Source organism: Triticum aestivum, chromosome 5D (genome assembly GCF_018294505.1).
Source record: "Triticum aestivum cultivar Chinese Spring chromosome 5D, IWGSC CS RefSeq v2.1, whole genome shotgun sequence".
NCBI classification, from domain to species: Eukaryota; Viridiplantae; Streptophyta; class Magnoliopsida; order Poales; family Poaceae; genus Triticum; species Triticum aestivum.
The window spans coordinates 290,042,512-290,069,206 of NC_057808.1; the positions used below are offsets into that span (position 1 = coordinate 290,042,512).

The following is a 26,695-nucleotide window of genomic DNA, read 5'->3' on the forward strand; positions in this document are numbered from 1 at the left end:
ATATCACATCATGTCTTGACCATATCACATCACAACATACCCTGCAAAAACAAGTTAGACGTCCTCTACTTTGTTGTTGCAAGTTTTACGTGGCTTCTGCGGGCTTCTAACAAGAACCGTTCTTACCTACGCAAAAAACACAACGGTGATTCATTAAGTTTGCTGTTTTAATCTCCTTCAAGGACCGGCCGTAGTCAAATTTCGATTCAACTAAAGTAGGAGAAACATACACCCGCCAGCCACCTTTATGCAATACTAGTTGCATGTCAGTCGGTGGAACCGGTCTCATGTGTGTGGACATGTAAGGTTGGTCCGGGCCGCTTCATCCCACAATACTGCCGAATCAAAATAAGACATTGGTGGTAAGCAGTATGACTATCACCGCCCACAACTCTTTGTGTTCTACTCGTGCATATCATCTATGCATAAACCTCGCTCGGATGCCACTGTTGGGAATCGTTGCATGGAAAACAAAAAATTACTACGCACACGCAAGATCTATCCATGGAGATGCATAGCAACGAGAGGGGGAGAGTGTGTGTATGTACCCTCGTAGACCGTAAGCGGAAGCGTTTAGTAACGCGGTTGATGTAGTCGAACTTCTTCGTGCTCCAACCGATCAAGTACCGAACATATGGCACCTCTGAGTTCTGCACACGTTCAGGTAGGTGACGTCCTCCACCTTCTTGATCCAGCAAGATGGCGAGGTAGTGGATGAGTTCCGGAAGCACGATGGCGTGGTGACGGTGATGGTGTAGTGATCTCCGCAGGGCTTCGCATAAGCACTACGAAAAATATGACCAGGGGTGTAAACGGTGGAGGGGGCCGCCGCACACGGCTAAGATATTGTCTGTTATGTGCTAGGCGCCCCCTCCCACATATATATAGGTGGGAGGGGGGAGGAGCAGCTAGTAGGGGGAATCCTACTTGGGGTCTCTCCCAAGCCGTGCCCCTCTTTTCTTATTTGGAGCGCGGGAGGAAGGAGGAGGTGCCCCCCCCCCTTCCTTTCTCTCCTGAGGAGGGAAAGGCATGAGGGGCCACCCCTCCCCTTTCCTTCCCCTTAGGGCCGGCCAGCCATGGGAGGGGTGCGCCAACCCCCTTGTGGGCTGGTCTGTCCCCTCCTTTGGCCCATAAGGCCCATATCTTCCCGGGGGGTGCCCGGAACCCCTTCCGGTGACCCGATTCCTTCCCGGTACGTCCCGAAACACTTCATGTCTCCAAATACCATCGTCCTACATATCAATCTTTAACTCTCAAACATTTCGAGACTCCTCGTCATGTCCGTGATCTCATCCGGGACTCCGAACAACATTCGATCACCAAATCATAGAACTCATATAACACTATATCGTCAACGAACGTTAAGCATGCGGACCCTACGGGTTCGAGAACTATGTAGACATGACCGAGACACCTCTCTGGTCAATAACCAATAGCGGAACCTGGATGCCCATATTGGCTCCTACATATTCTACGAAGATCTTTATCGGTCGAACCGTAATGACAACATACATAATTCCCTTTGTCCATCGGTATGTTACTTGCCCGAGATTCAATCATCGGTATCTTCCATACCTAGTTCAATCTCATTACCGGCAAGTCTCTTTACTCATTCCATAATACATCATCTCGTAACTAACTCATTAGTCATTTTCTTGCAAGGCTTCTTATGATGTGTACTACCGAGAGGGCCCAGAGATACCTCTCCGATACTCAGAGTGACAAATCCTAATCTCGATCTATGTCAACTCAACAAACACCTTCGGAGATACCTGTAGAGCATCTTTATGATCACCCAGTTACGTTGTGACGTTTGATAGCACACAAGGTATTCTTCTGGTATCCGGGAGTTGCATAATCTCATAGTCGAAGGATTATGTATTCGACATGAAGAAAGCAATAGCAATAAACTGAACTATCAATATGCTAAGCTAATGGATGGGTCTTGTCCATCACATCATTCTCCTAATGATGTGATCCCGTTATCAAATGACAACACATGTCCATGGTTAGGAAACCTTAACCATCTTTGGTCAACGAGCTAGTCTAGAGGCTTACTAGGGACACGGTATATGTTTCTGTATTCACACATGTATTAAAGTTTCCGGTCAATACAATTCTAGCATGAATAATAAACCTTTATCATGAATAAGGAAATATAAAATAACAACTTTATTAGGGCATATTCAGCCTCTCCACACCTCAATTGGGATACAATCAGGGCCCATTGCCTTGCCTCCTTTAATCCTTTTTAAAACCTCATTGTCATCCGACTCATGAATTTTCCATACAAAACGCATGCTAGTATCATCAAAGGAGTCATCCAGATCAGTGGTAGAGTTCTCATTCTCCCTATTGAACAGCTTGTCGAAGTACTCTCGCCATCTATGCTTAATCTCCTCGTCCTTCACCAGGAGTTGGTCTGCTCCATCCTTGATGCATTTGACTTGGTCAACATCCCTCATCTTCCTCTCTCGGATCTTGTCCATCTTATAGATGTCTCTTTCGCCTTCCTTCGTGCCTAACCGCTGGTAGAGGTCCTCATACGCCCGACCCCTTGCTTCACTCACAGCTCGCCTTGCGGCCTTCTTTGCCATCTTGTACTCCTTTATGTTGTCTGTACTTCTATTCAAGTATAGGCGTCTGAAATAATATGTCTTCTTCTTAATAGCCTTCTGGACAGCATCATTCCATCACCAGGTATCTTTAGCTTCGCTTCTACTTCCTCTGGACGCTCCAAACTCCGATAAGGTCACCTTACGATGCAAGTCGCCATCTTCGTCCATATATTGTCTGCATCTCCTCCTTCCTCCCAAGGGCACTCCTTAATGACCCTCTCCTTAATCACATCTAGTGACGTTTAGTAGTGAATTTGCATGTCTTCTCTTCTCGAGAGGATGAAATCAATCTGACTAGAGTTTTGACCACTACTAAACGTCACTAGATGTGATTCTCTCTTTTTAAAGAAGGTGTTAGCTATGATCATGTCGTAGGCTAGAGCAAAGCTTAAGACATCTTCTCCTTCTTGATTCCTGGTGCCATAGCCAAAGCCCCATGCACCCCTTCAAAATCTGTGTTAGATGTGCCCACGTGGCCATTGAGGTCTCATCCTATTAAGGGCTTCTCGCCAATTAGTAATTCATGTTCTTGAGATTAAAAAAACATCGGGTATCATGACCAAGGAAAGAACCCTACCTAATTAGTACTCGTTATAAAGAAAAAGCATCAGGTATCATGAACAAGGAATGGACACTACCTTTATTTAGTTTGCTCACCTTGCATTTGGTCTTCTCTGCGCCGATCCGACTCAATAGCCGGAGACATTCGCGGGGTGGAGAAGATAAAATATAGGCTATTATTGTCCTCCTGGTTTGCTGTTTAGGACAAAAATGAAACAGAGTGGTTTAGTTGGTTGCTACTCCCTCCGTTTGGAATTACTTGTCGCAAAAATGGATGTATCTAGACGTATTTTAGTTCTAGATACATCCATTTCTGAGATAAGTAATTCCGAACGGAGGGAGTACTTGGGACATTAGGTCCTCCCGTGAGGCAGATTCTGTTGTTGCAACAGATCTTTCTTCAATATTTTAGCTTTAGTCCATTTTGAGCTTTCAAGGTCCTCCTTTCTTAATTTCAGTAATCCTGGCTGGGGCTGGTACGTGGGGTCTCTCTTTGTAATTTTGTCTCTCTTAATTTCCTCCTCCTTATGAGCTCCCGCACCACTCCAGATGGCTCAGTACTTCCTATCACTTCTTTCTTATTCCTCAAAGGTAACGATTTCCCTTTCTACCACCTGACTAAAATAGATAGTGAGCCAATAAACTTCAATGAAGGCTATTCTATGGTTGCGGCGCCGGTGCTTGATGATTGTCGTACTATTTTACTAGATTTTGAAAAGGTGACTGTTGAGCATTGTATTAGAGAGTCAAATTTTGTAGCTCATGACTTAGCTAGATGGGGACGTGATAAAAATCCATCTTCTTGGGTTGATGCCCCGCCGGAGTTCATTGTTAAACTGTTAGCGGATAATGTAAAAGTCATATGATTAATAAAGTTTGCCTTCCTGTCAAAAATAAAAATAGATAGTGAGCCAATAATCAAAATCCTTTGAAATTTGTATTTCTGAGCCATTTTAATTGGGCATTGAGAAATCAAGGTGTGGATTCGAGTTTAGTTTCGAAATAGTTGGGTTTGTTTGTGAACATTGAACAGTGTAATCCCATGGTCAAATGGAAACCCCTGGGAACCCTAGGAGGTTCCAATAGCAGCCAAAAGGTTTAGGGAACCTTCTGAAGAACCACTTCACATGGCTGATGGGGCAGAGCATGTCTTCACTGTCTTTATGCACTTTATTCCTTTCTAAAAACATCAAAATGATGGTATGACTCGACCAAGTTTACTTCTACACTTGACTCAACCAAAGTTTTATTCCAAATTGAAGTACTAGTTGTAAACCTTATCAGGCTTGTCCAAATATAAGGACATGAATTAAACACAAGAAACTTTTGGATTCTTAGGCAAGGTGAGATGAAATTCTTCTAACCAATGCGTGACTGTCACCAAAAGTTTGTCGGATTCAAAAGATGAGGCGGCAAAATGTGCCAAGAGAAACCAAATGTACAACTTGGAAACAAACCATCTAATCTAAATGAAAAGGAAGAACTGACAGATACGCTATGTGTTCCTCTGGAAAAGAAAATATGTTGTGAAGTATAAACCCTGATTTATAGTGATTGATTCAACTATATTAGATCCTGAACTTTCTAAACTGTTTATCATGACCTGCTCTCTTTCCACACTGGCACGCACACACAAAAATAAACTGAGCTACAGTTTATGCATAACAATAACCGACCAAATGACTATATGTTACATGGAACGATTGCCAGAGCTCCTGCAATTGCTTGTCCTCATGCCAGCCAGACTCGTCTCCCCAATTCAGGGTCGGTAACCAAGCCGTCTGGTCGAGGGCTGTGTTAGTTCGCGTGGCTGGATGCTAGGATGAACGACTCAGATGGCAGCTGATGCGCCTCATCGATCCATTCGCTGCATCCACGCACCATAAATAGCACAATGTTTTGTTGTATCTAAGTTCAACAGGAACAAAGAATCTCACACTACACAGTTGACTCCTTAATCACATTTTCATTATGGAAAGTATGTATAGCATAAGTTTTAAAATGAAAAAAACCGTATGAACTCAGCATGTCGACAACAGAGTGAACCCAGAAAACTCATCTCACTTATAGTGTGATATAAAACATCACATACCATTTGTATGTATGGCAAGTTGGAACATACGGGCATGCAATGTTTTACATGTAAGAGCAACTCCAACGGGGCGACCCATTTCGTCCGCCCGCGTCCGTTTGGGTCGGCGCGGACAAAAGTGGCGGCCCAACGCGCCGACCCAAACTCAAATTGTGTCCGCCTGGCATCCGCGCCGACCCATTTCCGGTCCAAAATTGCGTCTGGAATGCGTCGGCGCGGACGCGAAGCGGACGCGCCGCGCGTCTCCTTGCCGTCCGCCGCGTCCCCACCTGGCGGCCACCCAACCGCCACCGGTCGTCTTATTTATGACGACCACCGACAGCGGGCCCACACGTCAGCCAGTGAAAGCATCCTTTTTTAACCACGCGTGCGGCGGGGTCGACCTCATCCACTTCTCCCGTCCACATCTGGCCCCCCACCACTCCCTTTGCTTCCTTGCCGGCGACCGCAAACCCTAGCGCGCCCATGGGCCTCTTCGGCAGCAGCAAGGGCAAGGGCAAGGGCAAGGGCACCCCCAGCGCCTCGTCCTCCCGTGCTCCTCCCGTGCTCCCCTTCCCCCTCCTCCTCCGGCGGCGACGCGTTTCCGCCCTGGTTGCCGGCGCCTGTACATCCCGGTGCACCAAGCGCGATGGCACTGGGAGTACAGGCAGCCACTGCCGTACCCCGATGTCACGCTGCCGCACTGTTGGCATCTGGATCCGCAGCGGATCCCGGTGTCGGCAGTTCCGCGTACCCAGCGGGCGCACGACGACGAGGTGCGCAGGCACCGCGCGCAGCTCACGCCGGAGCAGCGTCGGCTGCCAGAGTACGCCGCCGACTCCCCCAACTGGGAGGCGTGGTTCGCCCTCGAACACGAGGAGCAACGGCGCTCGGGTGTCGACGCCGTCCCACCGCCGTTCCCACCGCCGCCCCCGCAGGTAGAGCTGGAGGACATGGAGGCGGAGGCGGAGGCGGAGTACCAAGCCGCCCTCGAGGAGGCCCTGCAGCACGCGCTGGAGGCTAGCCGCCTCGAGGAGGACGCGCACTGGGATGGGCTGGAGCAAGCCCTTGCCCTGTCGGCAGCGGGGGACCCCCTCCACACCCCGCTCTTCGTGCCGCCACCGCCATCGTCGCCGCCCGTCCAGCCCAAGCCGAAGCCGGAGCCGGAGCCGACGCGTAAGCGCTCCCTGCCTCCACCCACTTAGCCGGAGGAGGCCTACTCGTGGACGGGCCAGTACCACGAGTGGATGAGCGCGCCTCCCGTCCACTTCGCCGCGACGCCGGAGGAGGAGGTGGCCCACCTCGAGCGATGGAAGGAGCACCGGCTCCGCCAGGAGCAGGCCGACGGCGAGGAGCAGATGCGCTACGAGGCCATGCTCCAACGCGACGCAGAGGCGCTCCGGCTCGAGGAGGAGGAGCGCGCGGCTTGCCGCAATACCGCCGCCCCAGCAGACGCCGGAGGAGGCTGTCCTGGCGGCGTACCAGGCGGCGCTCGGGTGGGCTGGCCCTGCTCCGGTCTTGATCGACCTCACCAACGACGGCGGCGTCGACGGCAAGGGCAAGAGCAAGGCCGACGACGTCTAGGGCAGCGTGCGAGACAGCAGCAGGCGGGCGCAGACTTTTATTTATGTTCTATTTAATGTTTATTATATTTAGGTGGACTTTGGCCGGCGTTTGACCAGCCACTTTTACGTTTAATTACGTTTATTATGTTTATTTCATGCAACTTGTTTTTTTTCACGCCGGCATATTTGGGTCGGTCTCCTGTTGGGCGGTCAAGCCGATCCATTTTAAAATGCGGACGCGCAGGTCCGCCTGGCCGACCCAAATGGACAAAAAGCGGACAAAGCGCGCGTCCATTTGGGTCGCCCCGTTGGAGTTGCTCTAAACTGACAAATAAGTAAATTTTTGGCAGATAAAAAACAAGGTTGAGACGGCAGCCCAGGATATAGAATAATGCAGTATCTATACTAGCATGTCTTGTGAAACAGGGCAGGGGCCACATGTGCTTATGAACTTGATTCCAACAGTGTCAGTGTTTCAGAAAAAATTCAGGTCATGAATGCATAGTGACAAAGCTAGCAAAAACAGACTCCCCATCAATCAATCCGTCCACAGTTTAAGACTGGATTGCAACTGCATTATATTCGAATTAGGCACAGACCAGAGCAGCCAGAAGCCCAGAAGGAACTTGTTCCTAGCCATGATATGTTGGCTGTTCGCCATAGTTTCATGGCACCATACTAGTAATACTACTAACAAATAAGCCCTGCAATACCAAGACCCTTGTTCTTATATTATGGGATGGAGGGAGTACTTTATGAGCTAAAAATGGAAACAGATAAGCCATCTGGCTTTATATGCCCTAGGCTACAATATAGATTAAGGCAATTAATGTATCGGATCAGGGTAACAAGAAAGCGTCGTACTTCTTAGAACGTAACAGACTTGCAAAAACATGGCTGTGTTCATCCACAAAATTTATGATCCCTGTAGCCTGTTAAGAGCCCAAGAGGGAATAATATGCTACTATGATCAACCTCCAGCCCAGATGCAGGAGGATAAGAATCAATGAATCATGAAAGTTCCATGCTGTTTTTGTACAGGAGGTAGCTATGCATCATCTCTCAAGCTATCACAATTCACAGGTCCTATGGTTCGCGAAACTTTTGCCATAAACATAGGAAAAATTGCAACTATTGTTTCCGGGTGGTTCAAGTGGCAGGTCCTTCACAAACTAACATCAGGTCATCTATGCACTTGAAGAAATAAAATAAATATGAAGAGGCCAAGCAAAATGTCCTATCTGAAGGTACAGAATGTTGAGAAGTAAGAGAAATGATACTACCACGTGGCATCTGTAATGAGAAAAACGAAACCAAAATAATCTGCAGACTAGAAATGCCTACCAGATAAGATTAAGATTCTGGTATTCCACTTGCCAGTAAAATGGCCTCACCCCACAACTGCAGCACATTAATGGCTCCCACAATGCTTCAACAGTTTTCAGGAGGTACTGGCATAGTGACAGATGATAAGCAGGTAAGACTGGAGGAGATACAATGCATGTCAACTCGTGCAAAATTTGCAAATAACACATTGCTTAAATTCAACTATTACTCCCTGAATAATTATATCCACGTAACCATCCAAATGATGGTCCCAGAAGGTGAAAATGATCCAAGGCCTATATCAATCTGATTACAACTACCTAAGTGAGTTTTCTCACCAAATGCAACTGGAGAAGAACTAGAAAAGAAACAAAACGCAGTTAGTCTAATTACAGTGAGAAAAAAGAACTCCCTGGCCAACAATGGTCAGTACAAACAGTAGTTAGCCTGAAAAGTTGGACAACCTTCTCCTCTTTCTGTTCCTCTTCAGAGTCAAATCTCTTTGCACACTGCCGTTGGAATGAGGAAGAATGCACATGGGGCTGGTGCGCCTAATAGCTGTTCTTCTCCCTCTCTTGTTTGCCCATTGAATTGGCAATTTGCCTGCAACTTGGGCAATACCATCAGACGCAGCAAGCTCAGCCACTTTTTGGATCCTCTCCTGCATTTGCATAACCCATGCTACTGACAGATCGAGTGAGAATGAATCATCCAGTGGTTTTTGCCACAGATCAAGTAGGACGCGCTGAAACGATTGAAATGATAGCGAGGGCTGGACATCCTTGCGTGGTGCATACATCATGTTAACCTTTATGACGTGCTTACATAGGTTACCCTGCATTGACCACGAACAACTGCACAGAGAGAATTCGGACCCAACATTCCATACAGTCCGCATTTGACTAGCATCCTTCTGGCTTGCCACCTTGGCTGAAAGAGGTTCTTTGTGATCAAATAGAACAGCCTCATCAGGTATGTGCAGAGCCCTTTGCCATGAAGTGGATGCAATGTACTCTGCTTTCACCTCGGGAAATGAACCACTCTCATCTGCATATAGGTTGAGCCAGTAGCCAGAATGCAGCTCTGTTGTCAGCTTGTGCACCAACCAATCCACACGTTGAAGAGCATCAAGCTGTGAATCATCATATGCTTTAAGCTTGAGCTTTAGATGGTAACCCTCAATAGCACCACAGGATTCCTGACTTGCCAGGGGCAAATTTCTGATGGAATCAATCCACATCTCTAGATGGGGCAATGGCACACAAGAAACATTATTAGCATCTAGACGAGGATTTGCAATTCAATGTACATTTTGAATCTACTACCTGAGATTCTTACCCAATTTGGGAACCCAAAATGACTTGAAATACTGGATGAAGGTGGTTTGGTCAACAAAGTCTTGAAACAATTGCTCCAGGACATCCATGGGATTTTTCTCACTCCAGATACTGTACATAAATTTTCCTAGTTGTGTAAATATTTCCCGTTGCACCTCAGTATTGCTGCATTTCTTGATTATATTTTTAAGCCATGTTCTCCTTATGTGCCATAAAGAAAAGAAAATCGGGCAGGAAAATACATTCCTGAAAAACAATGACACATTTCGTCAATGGCAATAAACTACATCCCAGCATCTACACAGGATAATTTCACAGTTAGATCATATGTCAAAATCTATGCCATACGCCTATACCTGATTGGGTCCAGCTCTGAGGTTGGATCATCAATTATAAATCCACCAATCCTCCAGTTGGAATCAACAGAATGTATTCTACTAGTAAGTGCTTTCATCCATCTCGAAGTGTCATGCTTGGTAACAGATCGGGTTATAACCCATGCAACAGGTAGAGCCTGTTGTCTTGAATCGAATACAAGAATTGTGTGCAAGGGGTACTGCAGAAAAGAGTAGAATGTCAAACAAATGATGAACCTGCCCCTGCAGGCATAACTAGACATCACATACTACAAGATGTTGCTTATAAGTATAACTACACAACTATCAGCTTTTGTTGTAGTCGGATACCTTCAGCTTGCTTACACCAAATGAGGAATGAGATGCCAAAATATTCTGGTGACCAAAGCGGATCATCTGCTGCAGTTGCCATTCTGTCTGGATCCCTAGTACAAAGGCATCTGTCTCGGTTGAGTCCTGGTGGAAAAACACTGACTTCTTGTTCCTATCAACCCACATCCTGATGCTAGCTTGGTCATCTAGATCCAGCTCATGCGTAGACCTCTTGATGATCATCCCAAGCTTGTGGACATACTGCGAGGCAAGGCTATCGACCTTTGCATCCGAGCCACAGTAACGTTGGATCCCTTCTATATGTGTCTGCAGGATGTTCTCCTCAGGGACGCCGAGATAGATCAACGACATGGTCTGCTGCTGAATCTCGCTCCCAACATACGGCACTTTCCTGGCACCAGGACCAATAGCGTCCCGGTCCAGGGGTCCATGGCATACAAAACCAGACTTGTTGACATGGCGCCTCTCATGGTAGATAATGAGAGCCAGCGAAGGGCGAGCGTATAACCGCTTGATTGCGAAATGGCAGGTGCAACCTCGCATCGACTGCGGGCGAGCTGCACGATTTCTTGTGTTAAGCCTGTACCTTCTGCTAGGCAAGATCGTCCCTCCCTCCCCATAATTTTCAGGGCCAAACGAACACCAATACCTGAATCAATTTGGAACAGGACACACTAATCATTAAGATCTTTGTAACAGCCTTGCTGTGAAAAAAGAACTTGCAATGACCGAATAATTGGCATGGTGAGCAGAGGCCTTTCCGAAAAATATTGCGAGCAAAGCAGGGGAGGTGGCAGCAGGGGGACACGTACATTCTGTAGAGGAGGTAGTCGTCGCTCCTGACCTCCTTGAGGGTGCCCCTTTCGCGCTTGCGGCCGCGCTCGATGTGGAACCTGGTGGGGTACTCGGGGTTGTTGCACTCGCCGCTGATGAAGGCCTCCATCCGGTCGTAGGGGATGAGCGCGACGTCGTCGCAGTGGTGCTCGGAGCTCGCGTACTTGACCCACCTGAGGTCGGCGGCCGAGAACTCCTCCCCGGGAGGGTCCTGTACGGGGAGGTCGCTCACCGACTGCCGCACCTCCGTCATCTCCATCACCTCCCCCATTTTTCGCTTCTCGCCGTCGCCCGCCGCCAGTCGCCGGAGCTGGGATTCGGTGCCGCAAAAACCCTAGAGAGAAAACGAAGAGGGGAGAAGGAATGGGGACGAAATAGCGAAGAACGGAACGAAAATCCTATTCTCCGCCAGTTGCGGGGAATAGCAAACCGCCGCGTATCCACCTCGACCTAATTGGGCCAGCCCATGTGGTGCCGGTGTTTTAGTTTTTTTTCTTTCACTTTTCTTTGGAGTTGAGGCACTTCCACCTTACCATGCGCGGAGAACACTTTTACGGGAGCACCTATGTGCCGCAGGGTAATTCCCTCTCGTTAGGGTTAGGTCTTCCTCTCGCCGCCACCGGCGACGTTGAGAAAATTTGTCCTTCACCGCCGCTCATCTAGTGCTCTCCCGCTCGAGCTGATAACGGGGCAGTCTAGCACTGCTTCCAGGCCTTGGTAGGGGGCCTGGGTTTGGTGGGGTTAGTGTTTTTGTTTGATCTGGCGGCGAGGGAAGTCGCGAGATCTGATCCGAGACTTTTCGGCGATGGCGAAGCAAGGTACTCCGGGCGCATCCGGGAGCAAGGGGAAAGGCAAGCTTGAGGATCTCACGGAGGAGCTCGCCCTGAAAGAAGATGACCTAGATGACGTCGTCTTCGAGAAGGACGACGCGCCACCAGAGGAGGACCTCCGGTGGATGATCCTGGTTCGTGTCCACATTGACAAAACCTTCAGCAACTACTGGTTCTTCTGCAACATGAAGTCAGCCTGGGATCTAGCAAGAAAGGTCAAGATCAAAACCCTAGAAGAGAACTTGTTCATCATGCAGTTTGATTGCCTAGGGGATTGGGAAAGAGTGACACTGGGGGGCCATGGCACTTTCGAGGCAACCCTGTGATCATTGTCCCTTACGATGGTTACTCCAAACCCACGTCCATCGAGCTCTTTAAGTTTGAAATATGGGCGAGAATTCTTGACCTCCCCATCGCCTATCATGGAAAGGTGAAAGCTTTGGCAGCAAAGATAGGCGAGTTTGTGGATTCAGAGCCATCGTCCTTTGACTTCGAAGGGAACTTTTATAGAGTGAGAATTTGCCTGGATGTTCGTAAACAGCTCAAGAAAGCGACATCCATCGTCCGGGGTGGCCAGAGAGAGATTTTTGCGGTGAAGTATGAGCGACTCCCGGATTGGTGCCAGGTTTGTGGTATGATGGGCCACGAATTTAAAGAACATGGCGATGGTGTACACCCTCCCTCGGCCCTGGTCTTCAAGAATTTGAGGCACCTGCTACTACGGCATGGGGCTCTAGACGCCGCAATAATGGGCAGAAAGCTAGGGGCCAAGAGGGAGGAGGAGGTGCTTCTGGACTGAGATCATAGGAGGATACAAAGGAGGGTGAGGACACTGACATGGAGGAGAACGGTGCTAGTCGCAAAAGAACTTCTGATGAGGTTGTGGGTCAGGCCGCACCTGCGGCTTCAAACTCGGGTCTGGAGCTTGTTCTGGTGGAGAAAAACAGTGGTGGAGCTACCGTTGTCCCCCCTAGCCCCCCACTGAAACAAGACCCAAAGCGTTCAAGACTAACGCAACAGTCAGAGAAGGCACTGATCTCAAGCGGGAGGAAGAACCTGGCAGGTCTGAAGAATCTTGATGCAAAAACGGCGGCCTCCCCGGTGGAGGACCACCGAGCACAATGAGTTGTCTAAGCTGGAACTGGCAGGGACTAGGCAACGCCCCGACAGTTCAAGAGCTGCAAGAAATCGTGTTAAAGTTTGCCCCTAGAGTACTTTGTATCGTTGAAACTCAGATTGGTCAAGATAGAGCTAAAAGTTTATCAAGTACTTTAGGTTTTGATTCCTCTTTTGCTGTTGGTTCCACCGGTCGGAGTGGTGGTTTAGCTTTGTATTGGAACAATGAAATAAAGATCGAAATTTTAGGCTACTCGCAATATCATATAGATGCGAAGATTTCAGACCTTGGAGGAGATCCTTGGAGGCTCTCATGCTTTTACAGAGAGGCACAAACACACCTCCAGCATAGAACTTGGGATACAATGAGAAACCTGGCAGCTCTACAAAATATGCCTTGGGTGTGTATAGGGGACTTCAACGAGGTTCTCCGATATGATGAGCACGAGGGCATTGGCCAAAGGAGCCAGACTTAGATTCAAGGTTTTCGTGATGCAGTTGATGTTTTTGGTCTGATCGATCTTGGCTATCAAGGATGCAAGTGGACGTTCGAAAAGAAAGTGGTAGGGGGGTCATACACGAGAGTGAGACTGGACAGGGCCTTGGGTACGCCCGAGTGGTGTGCTCGGTTCCCACTAGCTGCAGTAGAGCAACTCACAGCCGCAACTTCTGGCCACTCCCCCATCGTGCTGACGCTGGACCCACCAGCTAGAGGAAAGCACGTCAAAAAGCAATTCCGGTATGAGTGCCTGTGGGACGCGCACCCCGAGCTCATCCCCACGGTCCAGCATGCTGCGAACGGACCTAATCTAACGGCAGGCGAAGTTCGAGAAAATTTATAGTCCTTGTCTAATAATTTGGGCAAGTGGAGCAAGTCAACTTTTGGGAGTGTTAAGGCAGAAATAAGGAGGCTTTAAAAAGAATTGGAACGCTCAGGAATGATCCTACAAGGACTGCACCGAGCCATGCAGAGATTAAAACAAATGATCGATTGATCGAGCTATATCTGCGAGAGGAGATAATGTGGCGCCAAAGATCAAGGGTGGTATGGCTGTCAGAGAGAGATAGGAACACTCATTTTTTTTTCCACCTTCGAGCATCAAACAGAAGGCGCAAAAATCTGATAAAAGCGTTGCAGAAACAAGATGGGCAACTAACGGATGATCTATCGGAGATGCAACAATTAGCTCTTGATTTTTATAAAACTTTATACACCTCGGAGGGGGTGAAGGGTGTAGAGAGGGTGTAGATGAGGTTCTTCAGCATGTCCCTTCAAAGGTGACATTAGCCATGAACGAGACCCTACTGGCGCCTTACAAGGAAGATGAAGTCAAGAAGGCGCTCTTTCAGATGTTCCCAACCAAGGCTGCAGGGCCTGACGGGTCCCCGGCGCATTTCTTCCAAAGGCACTGGGATATTTGTGGTGTTGCGGTCACACGTGCTGTCTTGAGTATAGTTCGAGGAGAAGAGAGCCCGACTTGTGTTAATGACATTGTTTTGGTATCAATTCCCAAGGTATCAAAACCAACTCTTCTATCTCAATTCTGACCAATAAGTTTATGCAATGTTTTCTGCAAGATAGCATCAAAGGTTCTAGCAAATCGTTTGAAGGTAATACTTCCGGAGGTTATTTCTGAGGAACAGTCAGCCTTTGTGCCTGGCAGGCTTATAACCAATAACATAATCTTAGCTTATGAGTGCTTGCATTACATGAAGAGGAATAAGTCAAAGAATAACAATTATTGTGCTCTCAAACTCGATATGATGAAGGCTTATGACAGAGTGGAGTGGAATTATTTGGAAGCTATCATGAGGAAACTGGGCTTTGCTGCACCATGGGTCTCCATTGTCATGAACATGGTCAGAATAGTTTCTTTCTCAGTCTTGTTTAATGGAAGTAAACTGGAGGAATTTAAACCATCGAGAGGTATTCGTCAAGGAGACCCCATCTCTCCATACCTTTTCTTGCTGGCAGCAGAGGGCCTTTCGTGCCTGTTAAAATATCAGAATGGATCATCCCAACTCAGCGGCATCAAGGTGGCTCCATCGGCTCCGTCGGTGAACCGCCTTTTATTCGTGGATGATCGCCTGATGTTCTTCAAGGCGAGCATGAATGGAGTAGAAGACGTGTCACACCTTATGGATATGTATCGCATGGCCTCGGGTCAAAGGATTAATAGGGACAGATCATCTATTTTCTTCAGTAAGGGATGCCCACAGATTGTGAGAGATGCAGTCAAGGGGTGTCTTCAGGTTCCTAATGAGTCTTTAAGTGACAAGTACCTTGGTATGCCCACGGATGTAGGACACTCAAAGAAGGGTACTTTTAAACGTTTGAGCGATCGTGTTTGGGACAAGGTGAAAGGATGGATGGGTAAGTGTCTGTCTGCCCAAGGGAAGGAGGTTTTAATCAAGTCAGTAGCACAAGCTATCCCCGTATACTCGATGTCCTTTTTCAAGCTCCCTAGAGGCTTATGCGATTACATAAACTCCATCATCAGGAAATTTGGGTGGGGATGCAAGGAGGGGCAACGGAAACCGACGTGGGTCTCATGGGAGGTAATGACAAGGCCTAAGTACTTGGGAGGACTGGGTTTCAAAGACCTGGAACTTTTTAACCTAGCACTTTTAGCTAGACAGGCTTGGAGGGTGCTGCAGGATCCGTCATTGTTGAGTGCAAGGATACTCAAGGCATTTTACTTCCCCGATACATATTTTCTTACGGTAGAGCTGGGCTCACAACCATCGCAGATTTGGCGAGCAATTTTAGAGGGACGAGATATCCTCAAGCAAGGCACCATATGAAGGATTGGCAACGGACAGTCGACGAACATCTGGGATCATAACTGGATACCCAAGGAGGGATCACTGCGGCCAATAGTTTCTCTGGCCCAAGACCCGCCTCACCTAGTTTCGGACTTGCTACTTCCAGCAACGGGCTACTGGAACGAAAATCTTGTACGCTCGTTGTTCCTGCCAACCGATGCTGAAACTATCTTGAAGACTCCTGTTTGCACGAGTAACATCGAAGATTTTTGGGCATGGCATCCGGAGAAGAAGGGAAGGTTCACGGTAAGCTCAACCTACAAGTTCATGATCAAAACGAAAATCACTAGAGAAAACTGGCTTCAAGGCAGGAGCTGGTCTTCGAGTAATGACAGAGAGGAGAAGGACTGGACCAAGCGTTTGTTGGAGATATGCCCTAGAGGAAATCATGTATGATGATATTTCCTATGTGTTCATGAATAAAGATAGTCCTTGGACATTATCAATGATATGTATCACCAAGTACGTGACTTGTTTGTGGGACTATGCATTGCATGATGACTGTCCTAAAAGGTCCCTAGTCGAAAGGGCTGTGTGGACGCACAGCCAACTAGACTAGCATATGACACGGTCGATGGCTTGGTCTCACTAGCCATGGGGCATTGGACGCTAACCGGATAATATGGACTTGGAAGGATCTAGTCGGATTCGACGTAGTCGGATCCGAGTCGAGATAAGGTCCAAGTCGGACAGACCCAACTATGAGACGCAGTGATATGTCATCTGTGAGTCTCTAGTACAACATACGTTCTATGTCCTAAGACCTGAGCTGGCACATGTACTCGGGATGGTGAAAGACTTGCTTTGGGCCGACTAAACGCTACTCCGTGACTGGGTAGTTACAAAGGTAGGTTTCAGGCTTGTCCAAACCCATGCTGCGAGACATGGTTGAGCAAGATGGGATTTGTTCCTCCTGCACGCGCGGATACTGTTAGAGGCGGTGCGCTTGCGCCGCTCCAGCGAACCTGTACGTGGGAACCGATGACCGGCTGTTTGAGGGAGACCGAACGAGGAGGAGATGATCCACGCGGACGCGCTTGTTGGGAATCGTAGCATAATTTAAAATTTTCCTACGCTCACCAAGATGCATCTATGGAGTCTACTAGCAACGAGGGGAAGGGAGTGGATCTACATACCCTTGTAGATCGCGAGCGGAAGCGTTCCAATGAACGTGGATGACGGAGTCGTACTCGCCGTGATCCAAATCACCGATGACCGAGTGCCGAACGTACGGCACCTCCGCGTTCAACACACGTACGGTGCAGCGACGTCTCCTCCTTCTTGATCCAGCAAGGGGGGAGGAAAGGTTGATGGAGATCCAACAGCACGACGGCGTGGTGGTGGATGTAGCGGGTCTCCGGCAGGGCTTCGCCAAGCTTCTGCGAGAGAGAGAGAGGTGTTGCAGGGGAGGAGGGAGGCGCCCAAGGCTTAGATATTGCTGCCCTCCCTTCCCCCCACTATATATAGGGTCAAGGGAGAGGGGGGGCGCAGCCTTGCCCCTTCCTCCAAGGAAGGGTGCGGCCAGGGGGGAGTCCTTCCCCCCCAAGGCACCTCGGAGGTGCCTTCCCCCTTTAGGACTCTCCTTTTTTTATCTCTTGCGCATGGGCCTCTTGGGGCTAGTGCCCTTGGCCCATATAGTCCAAGGCGCACCCCTTACAGCCCATGTGGCCCCCCGGGGCTGGTGGACCCCCTTGGTGGACCCCCGGACCCCTTTCGGCACTCCCGGTACAATACCGATAAAGTGCGAAACTTTTCCGGCGACCAAAATAAGACTTCCCATATATAAATCTTTACCTCCGGACCATTCCAGAACTCCTCGTGACGTCCGGGATCTCATCCGGGACTCCGAACAACTTTCGGGTTTCCGCATACATATATCTCTACAACCCTAGCGTCACCGGACCTTAAGTGTGTAGACCCTACGGGTTCGGGAGACATGCAGACATGACCGAGACGCCTCTCCGGTCAATAACCAACAGCGGGATCTGGATACCCATGTTGGCTCCCACATGCTCCACGATGATCTCATCGGATGAACCACGGTGTCGAGGATTCAATCAATCTGTATGCAATTCCCTTTGTCAATCGGTATGTTACTTGCCCGAGATTCGATCGTCGGTATCCCAATACCTTGTTCAATCTCGTTACCGGCAAGTCTCTTTACTCGTACCGCAATGCATGATCCCGTGACTAACGCCTTAGTCACACTGAGCTCATTATGATGATGCATTACCGAGTGGGCCCAGAGATACCTCTCCGTCACACGGAGTGACAAATCCCAGTCTCGATCCGTGCCAACCCAACAGACACTTTCGGAGATACCCGTAATGCACCTTTATAGTCACCCAGTTACGTTGTGACGTTTGGCACACCCAAAGCACTCCTACAGTATCCGGGAGTTGCACGATCTCATGGTCTAAGGAAAAGATACTTGACATTGGAAAAGCTCTAGCAAACGAAACTACACGATCTTTTATGCTATGCTTAAGTTGGGTCTTGTCCATCACATCATTCTCCTAATGATGTGATCCCGTTATCAATGACATCCAATGTCCATAGTCAGGAAACCATGACTATCTGTTGATCAACGAGCTAGTCAACTAGAGGCTTACTAGGGACAGGTTGTGGTCTATGTATTCACACATGTATGACGATTTCCGGACAATACAATTATAGCATGAATAATAGACAATTACCATGAACAAAGAAATATAATAATAACCATTTATTATTGCCTCTAGGGCATATTTCCAACAGTCTCCCACTTGCACTAGAGTCAATAATCTAGTCACATCACCATGTGATTAACACTCACTGGTCACATCACCATGTGACCAACATCTAAAGAGTTTACTAGAGTCATCAATCTAGTTCACATCATTATGTGATTATCACTCAATGTGTTCTGGTTTGGTCATGTTATGCTTGTGAGAGAGGTTATTAGTCAACGGGTCTGAACCTTTCAGAACCGTGTGCTTTACGAATATCTATGTCATCTTGTGGATGCTACCACGCGCTATTTGGAGCCATTTCAAATAATTGCTCTACTATACGAATCCGGTTTACTACTCAGAGTCATCCGGATTAGTGTCAAAGTTCGCATTGACGTAACCCTTTACGACGAACTCCTTTCCACCTCCATAATCGAGAAAATTCCTTAATCCACTAGGTGCTAAGGATAAGTTCGACCGCTGTCATGAGATCCTTTCCCGGATCACCATTGTACCCTCTTGACCAACTCATGGCAAGGCACACTACATGTGCGGTACACAGCATAGCATACTATAGAGCCTATGTCTAAAGCATAGGGGACGACCTTCGTCCTTTCTCTATCTTCTGCTGTGGTCAGGTCTTGAGTCTCACTCAATACTCACACCTTGTAACACAGCCAAGAACTCCTTCTTTGCTGATCTATTTTGAACTCTTTCAAAATCATGTCAAGGTGTGCTGTCTTTTGAAAGTATCATCAGGCGTCTTGATCTATCTCTATGGATCTTGATGCCCAATATGTAAGCAGCTTTATCCAGGTCTTCCTTTGAAAAACTCCTTTCAAACAACCCTTTATGCTTTCCAGAAATTTTACATCATTTCGGATCAACAATATGTCATTCACATATACTTATCAGAAATGTTGTAGCGCTCCCACTCACTTTATTGTAAATACAAGTTTCTAACAAACTTTGTATAAACCCAAAAACTTTGATCACCCCATCAAAGCGTATATTCTGACTCCGAGATGCTTGCTCTGATCCATGGGAGGATCGCTGGAGCTAGCATACCTTTTAGCATCCTTAGGATCGACAAAACCTTTCTGATTGTATCACATACAACCTTTCCTTACGAAAACTGGTAAGGAAGCTTGTTTTGACATCCATCTGCCAGATTTCATAAATGTAGCTAATGCTAACATGATTCCGACGGACCTAAGCATCTCTACGGATGAGAAAAAACCCATCGTAGTCAACTCCTTGAACTTGTGAAAATACTCTTTGCCACAAGTCGAGCTTTATAGACGGTAACATTATTGTCCATGTCCGTCTTCTTCTTAAAGATCCATTTATCTCAATGGCTTGCCGATCATCGGGGCAAGCTCACCAAAGTCCATGGATTCTATCTCGGATTTCATGGCCTCGAGCCATTCGTCGGAATATGGGCCCACCATTGCTTCTCCATAGCTCGTAGGTTCATTGTTGTCTAGCAACATGACTTCCAAGACAGGATCACGCATTACTCTGAAGTAGTGCGCATCCTCGTCGTCCTGCGAGGTTTGGTAGTGACTTGATCCGAAGTTTCATGATCACTATCATAAGCTTCCACTTCAATTGGTGTAGGTGCCACAAGAACAACTTCCTGTGCCCTGCTACACACTAGTTGAAGCGACGGTTCAATAACCTTATCAAGTCTCCACCATCCTCCCACTCAATTCTTTCGAGAGAAACTTTTCCTCGAGAAAGGACTCGTTTCTAGAAGCAATTACTTTTGCTTCCAGATCTGAAATAGGAGGTATACCCAACTGTTTTTTGGGTATTCTATGAAGATGCATTTATCCGCTTTGGGTTCGAGCTTATCAACCTGAAACTTTTTCACATAAGCATCGCAGCCCCAAACTTTTAAGAAATGACAACTTAGGTTTCTATAAACGGTGTCGTCTCAACGGAATTGTGTGGTGCCCCTTTTAAAGTGAATGCGGTTGTCTCTAATGCCTAACCCATAAACGATAGTGGTAATTTGATAAGAAACATCATGGTATGCACCATATCCAATAGGGTGCAGTTATGATGTTCGGACACACCATCACACTATGGTGTTCCAGGCGGTATTAATTGTGAAACACTTTCCACAATGTCTCAATTGTGTGCCAAACTCGTATCTCAGATACTCATCTCTATGATCATATCACAGACATTTTATCCTCTTGTCACAACGATCTTCAACTTCACTCTGAAATTGCTTGAACCTTTCAATAATTCAGACTAGTGTTTCATCAAGTAAATACACTCAGCATCTACTCAAATCATCTGTGAAGTAAGAACATAACGATATCCACTGCATGCCTCAGCATTCATTGGACTGCATACATCAAAATGTATTACTTCCAATAAATTGCTCTCTTGTTCCATCTCACTGAAAACGAGGCCTTTCAGTCATCTTGCCCATGTGGTATGATTTGCATGTCTCAAGTGATTCATAATCAAGTGAGTCCAAACGATCCATCTGTATGGAGTTTCTTCATGCATATATACCAATAGACATGGTTCGCATGTCTCAATCTATTCAAAAATGAGTGAGTCCAAAGATCCACCTACATGGAGCTTCTTCATGCGTTCTACACCAATATGACTCAAGTGGCAGTGCCACAAGTATGTGGTACTATCATTACTATCTTATATCTTTTGGCATGAACATGTGTATCACTACGATCGAGATTCATTTTAGGTGCAAGACCATTGAAGGTATTATTCAAATAAACAGAGTAACCATTATTCTCCTTAAATGAATAACCGTTTTGCGGTAAACATAATCCAATCATGTTCAGCGCAACCACCAAATCTCGATGGTAGAGGGAGCATGCGATGCTTGATCACATCAACCTTGGAAACACTTCCAACACATATCGTCATCTCACCTTTAGCTAGTCTCCATTTATTCCGCAGCTTTTATTTCGAGTTACTAACACTTAGCAACCGAACCAGTATCTAATACCCTGGTGCTGCTAGGAGTACTAGTAAAGTACACATTCATATAACGTATATCCAATATACTTTGTCGACCTTGCCTGCCTTCTCATCTACCAAGTATCTAGGGTATTACTGCTTCAGTGACCGTTCCTCTCATTACAGAAGCACTTAGTCTCGGGTTTGGGTTCAACCTTGGGATTCTTCACTAGAGCAGCAAACGACTTGCTGTTTCATGAAGTATCCCTTTTGCCCTTGCCCTTCTTAAACTAGTGGTTTTACTAACCATCAACAATTGATGCTCCTTCTTGATTTCTACTCTCGCGGTGTCAAACATCGCGAATAGCTCAAGGATCATCATAACTATCCTTGATATGTTATAGTTCATCACGAAGCTCTACTAGCTTGGTGGCAGTGACTATGGAGAACTATCACTATCTCATCTGGGAGATTAACTCCCACTCAATTCAAGCGATTGTGGCACTCAGACAATCTGAGCACACGCTCAACGATTGAGCTTTTCTCCCTTAGTTTGCAGGCTTTAAGAAACTTGTCAGAGGTCTCATACCTCTTGACGTGGGCACTAGTCTGAAATCCCAATTTCAGTCTTCGGAACATCTCACATGTTCTGCGACGTTTCAGAAACGTCTTTGGTGCCACAATTCTAAACCGCACCGAACTATCACGTAGTTATCAAAACGTGTATGTCAGATGTTTTGCAACATCTACAGACGACGCTGAGGTTCAGCACACCGAGCGGTGCATTAAGGACATAAGCCTTCTGTGCAGCAATGAGGACAATCTTCAGTTTACGGACCCAGTCCGCATAATTGCTACTACCAACTTTCAACTAAATTTTCTCTAGGAACATATCTTAACCAGTAGAACTAAAGTGCAAGCCATGACATAATTTGCAAATACTTTTTGACTATGTTCATGATAATGAAGTTCATCTGATTATGAACTCCCACTCAGATAGACATCCCTCTAGTCATCTAAGTGAAACATGATCCGAGTTCAACTAGGCCGTGTCCGATCATCACGTGAGACGGACTAGTCAAGATCGGTGAACATCTCCATGTTGATCGTATCTTCTATATGACTCATGCTCGACCTTTCGGTCCTCCGTGTTCCGAGGCCATGTCTGTACATGCTAGGCTTGTCAAGTCAACCTAAGTGTATTGCGTGTGTTCCGAGGCCATGTCTGTACATGCTAGGCTCGTCAACACCCATTGTATTCGAACGTAAGAATCTATCACACCCGATCATCACGTGGTGCTTCGAAACGACGAACCTTCGCAACGGTGCACAGTTAGGGTGAACACTTTCTTGAAATTATTATAAGGGATCATCCTACTTGCTACCGTCGTTCTAAGCAAATAAGATGCAAAAACATGATAAACATCACATGCAATCAAATAGTGACATGATATGGCCCATATCATCATGCTCCTTTGATCTCCATCTTCGGGGCACCATGATCATCTTTGTCACCGGCATGACACCATGATCTCCATCATCATGATCTCCATCATTGTGTCTTCATGAAGTCGTCACGCCAACGATTACTTCAACTTCTATGGCTAACACATTTAGCAATAAATTAAAGTAATTTACATGGCGTTATTCAATGACACGCAGGTCATACAAAATAATAAAGACAACTCCTATGGCTCCTGCCGGTTGTCATAATCATCGACATGCAAGTCGTGATTCCTATTACAAGAATATGATCAATCTCATACATCACATATATCATTCATCACATCTTCTGGCCATATCACATCACATAGCACTTGCTGCAAAAACAAGTTAGACGTCCTCTAATTGTTGTTGCAAATTTTTTTACGTGGTTTGTAGGTTTCTAGCAAGAACGTTTCTTACCTACGTATGACCACAACGTGATTTGCCAATTTCTATTTACCCTTCATAAGGACCCTTTTCATCGAATCCGTTTCGACTAAAGTAGGAGAGACAGACACCCGCTAGCCACCTTATGCATCTAGTGCATGTCAGTCGGTGGAACCTGTCTCACGTAAGAGTACGTGTAAGGTCGGTCCGGGCCGCTTCATCCTACAATGCCGCCGAAACAAGAAAAGACTAGTAGCGGCAAGAAGAATTGGCAAACTCAAAGCCCACAACTTCTTTGTGTTCTACTCGTGCATAGTAACTACGCATAGACCTGGCTCATGATGCCACTGTTGGGAATCGTAGCATAATTTAAAATTTTCCTACGCTCACCAAGATGCATCTATGGAGTCTACTAGCAACGAGGGGAAGGGAGTGGATCTACATACCCTTGTAGATCGCGAGCGGAAGCGTTCCAATGAACGTGGATGACGGAGTCGTACTCGCCGTGATCCAAATCACCGATGACCGAGTGCCGAACGTACGGCACCTCCGCGTTCAACACACGTACGATGCAGCGACGTCTCCTCCTTCTTGATCCAGCAAGGGGGGAGGAAAGGTTGATGGAGATCCAACAGCACGACGGCGTGGTGGTGGATGTAGCGGGTCTCCGGCAGGGCTTCGCCAAGCTTCTGCGAGAGAGAGAGAGGTGTTGCAGGGGAGGAGGGAGGCGCCCAAGGCTTAGATATTGCTGCCCTCCCTTCCCCCCACTATATATAGGGTCAAGGGAGAGGGGGGCGCAGCCTTGCCCCTTCCTCCAAGGAAGGGTGCGGCCAGGGGGGAGTCCTTCCCCCCCAAGGCACCTCGGAGGTGCCTTCCCCCTTTAGGACTCTCCTTTTTTTATCTCTTGCGCATGGGCCTCTTGGGGCTGGTGCCCTTGGCCCATATAGGCCAAGGCGCACCCCTTACAGCCCATGTGGCCCCCCGGGGCTGGTGGACCCCCGGACCCCTTTCGGCACTCCCGGTACAATACCGATAAAGTGCGAAACTTTTCCGGCGACCAAAATAAGACTTCCCATATATAAATCTTTACCTCCGGACCATTCCAGAACTCCTCGTGACGTCCGGGATCTCATCCGGGACTCCGAACAACTTTCGGGTTTCCGCATACATATATCTCTACAACCCTAGCGTCACCGGACCTTAAGTGTGTAGACCCTACGGGTTCGGGAGACATGCAGACATGACCGAGACGCCTCTCCGGTCAATAACCAACAGCGGGATCTGGATACCCATGTTGGCTCCCACATGCTCCACGATGATCTCATCGGATGAACCACGGTGTCGAGGATTCAATCAATCCGTATGCAATTCCCTTTGTCAATCGGTATGTTACTTGCCCGAGATTCGATCGTCGGTATCCCAATACCTTGTTCAATCTCGTTACCGGCAAGTCTCTTTACTCGTACCGCAATGCATGATCCCGTGACTAACGCCTTAGTCACATTGAGCTCATTATGATGATGCATTACCGAGTGGGCCCAGAGATACCTCTCCGTCACACGGAGTGGCAAATCCCAGTCTCGATCCGTGCCAACCCAACAGACACTTTCGGAGATACCCGTAATGCACCTTTATAGTCACCCAGTTACGTTGTGACGTTTGGCACACCCAAAGCACTCCTACGGTATCCGGGAGTTGCACGATCTCATGGTCTAAGGAAAAGATACTTGACATTGGAAAAGCTCTAGCAAACGAAACTACACGATCTTTTATGCTATGCTTAAGTTGGGTCTTGTCCATCACATCATTCTCCTAATGATGTGATCCCGTTATCAATGACATCCAATGTCCATAGTCAGGAAACCATGACTATCTGTTGATCAACGAGCTAGTCAACTAGAGGCTTACTAGGGACAGGTTGTGGTCTATGTATTCACACATGTATGACGATTTCCGGACAATACAATTATAGCATGAATAATAGACAATTACCATGAACAAAGAAATATAATAATAACCATTTATTATTGCCTCTAGGGCATATTTCCAACAGCGCTGCCCCAACTCTTCTTTCACTGCACGGCACTGCATGTCTAGTGGTAACAATCTGTGATCCATCTCCCGTAGCATGTTCTTGGTTGTTCTGCGCGTAGGAAATTTTAATTTGCAGTCGACGCACCCTACCATAGATCCCAACAGTGATATCAGAGCCTCTACTATAGGATTTGGATTCGGACCGTATGCATATTAGATATGTGGAGGCGGCAGATAAGATCTGTCGTCGTTTATGAGATAGGCTATGTGCACAGTTGATGAGATCAACTGCACATGGGGATCGATGTGGCCATGTTTTCTATCAATCGGAATCAATGAGGTCGTGACACAACCTACCCCTACTGGTCGGTATCCGCCATCGGTGTTAACAGTGAAACATAAATCCGAATCGGACTTGCGATGATTGATGAGATCGGTCAAATCGGAAAATTCGGCGTGATCGTGTGCGTAGCGCCTTGTATTTCATACACGATCACTCAAACCAGTAGAATGCGATTCTATGCATAACTTTATTTTGCAGAGTTTGATGTCAACAGTATGGCTCATGTGTATGTGATGCATGTGTGTAAATTATACATGGCCTGCGTGTCATGTTTGTCGGCCGGCAGGAGCCAAAGTGCTGTCATTATATTGTATAACGACCTACATGTCGACTTGTGACTCTATGTAAAATTCATTACTAGTTGTAGTAGTTGGATTGTAGAGATCAGGTTGGTGGCTTGGCGTACCGGCGTGACAAACAAGATGGAGTTCCTAGATGGTCATCGGAGTCGGAGCCGACCTGGAAGAACATCCATGAAGGAGCCATACTATTTCACAATATATGTTTATTCATGATTGTTATGCTTCTTTATTTATATGCATGTTAAAATGGTAGAAATATCCCTCATTATGTCAAGCGAATTGCCATCCCCGATGTTGCACCTTCGCACATCAAGTACGTCTAGTGGTGGGCTCATAAAATTGGGGTGCTACTAGGTGTCCTTGAACTGAAGGGTTCGTGTCGGACACGGACATGCACTGCATCAGGTTGTCTTGACAAGGCTATCAAAACGGTTTTGGGCCTTGTGGCAAAGAAGGTTGGGAGCCGGGGTATGAGATACCTTCCCGACCAACAAGAGTCGTATAGAGATACGATTAATAAGGAGTTGCTTACCGGATAGGTATGTTGGCTAGCAGTGATGCTAAAGCTCACTAGTCGCATGCGATAGTCATACCCTGAATCACTGAGAGTCTGCGGAGGGATGCTGACTTCAGTGGGAGTATTTCTGTTTAGGCTTGAATTACTCTACATAAACACATTGCTTAGTGATTGCATATTTTTCTATTGTAGATCAATGG

At 47.1% G+C, this 26,695-nt stretch overlaps 1 protein-coding gene across 2 annotated transcripts; it reads right to left on the minus strand.

Moving 5' to 3' along the window:
* Positions 1–8,349: 8,349 nt before the first annotated feature.
* Positions 8,350–11,391, minus strand: LOC123121206 (uncharacterized). Of its 2 annotated transcripts, none has more exons than XM_044541121.1 (5): positions 10,980–11,391; positions 10,165–10,816; positions 9,835–10,034; positions 9,480–9,724; positions 8,350–9,383 (listed from the first exon to the last, which is right to left on the minus strand). In XM_044541121.1, the coding sequence occupies exons 1-5, from the start codon at positions 11,270–11,272 to the stop codon at positions 8,584–8,586; spliced, it is 2,190 nt and encodes a 729-aa protein (XP_044397056.1). In that variant the 5' UTR covers positions 11,273–11,391; the 3' UTR covers positions 8,350–8,583. The 2 variants fall into 2 exon arrangements, with proteins under 2 accessions (XP_044397056.1, XP_044397057.1); XM_044541122.1 differs by having other exon boundaries at positions 9,198–9,383; positions 9,467–9,724.
* Between the last annotated feature and the right edge of the window lie 15,304 nt (positions 11,392–26,695).

Bases quoted from the DNA above. Each gene is read 5' to 3' on its own strand.
- LOC123121206 (XM_044541121.1), bottom strand. From the start codon at position 11,272: ATGGGGGAGGTGATGGAGATGACGGAGGTGCGGCAGTCGGTGAGCGAC. The intron at 10,035-10,164 runs GTATCCGACTAC...TCTTTTCTGCAG, and splicing joins TTGGTGTAAGCAAGCTGAAG to TACCCCTTGCACACAATTCT. The intron at 9,384-9,479 runs GTAAGAATCTCA...TGCCCCATCTAG, and splicing joins ATTTTGGGTTCCCAAATTGG to AGATGTGGATTGATTCCATC.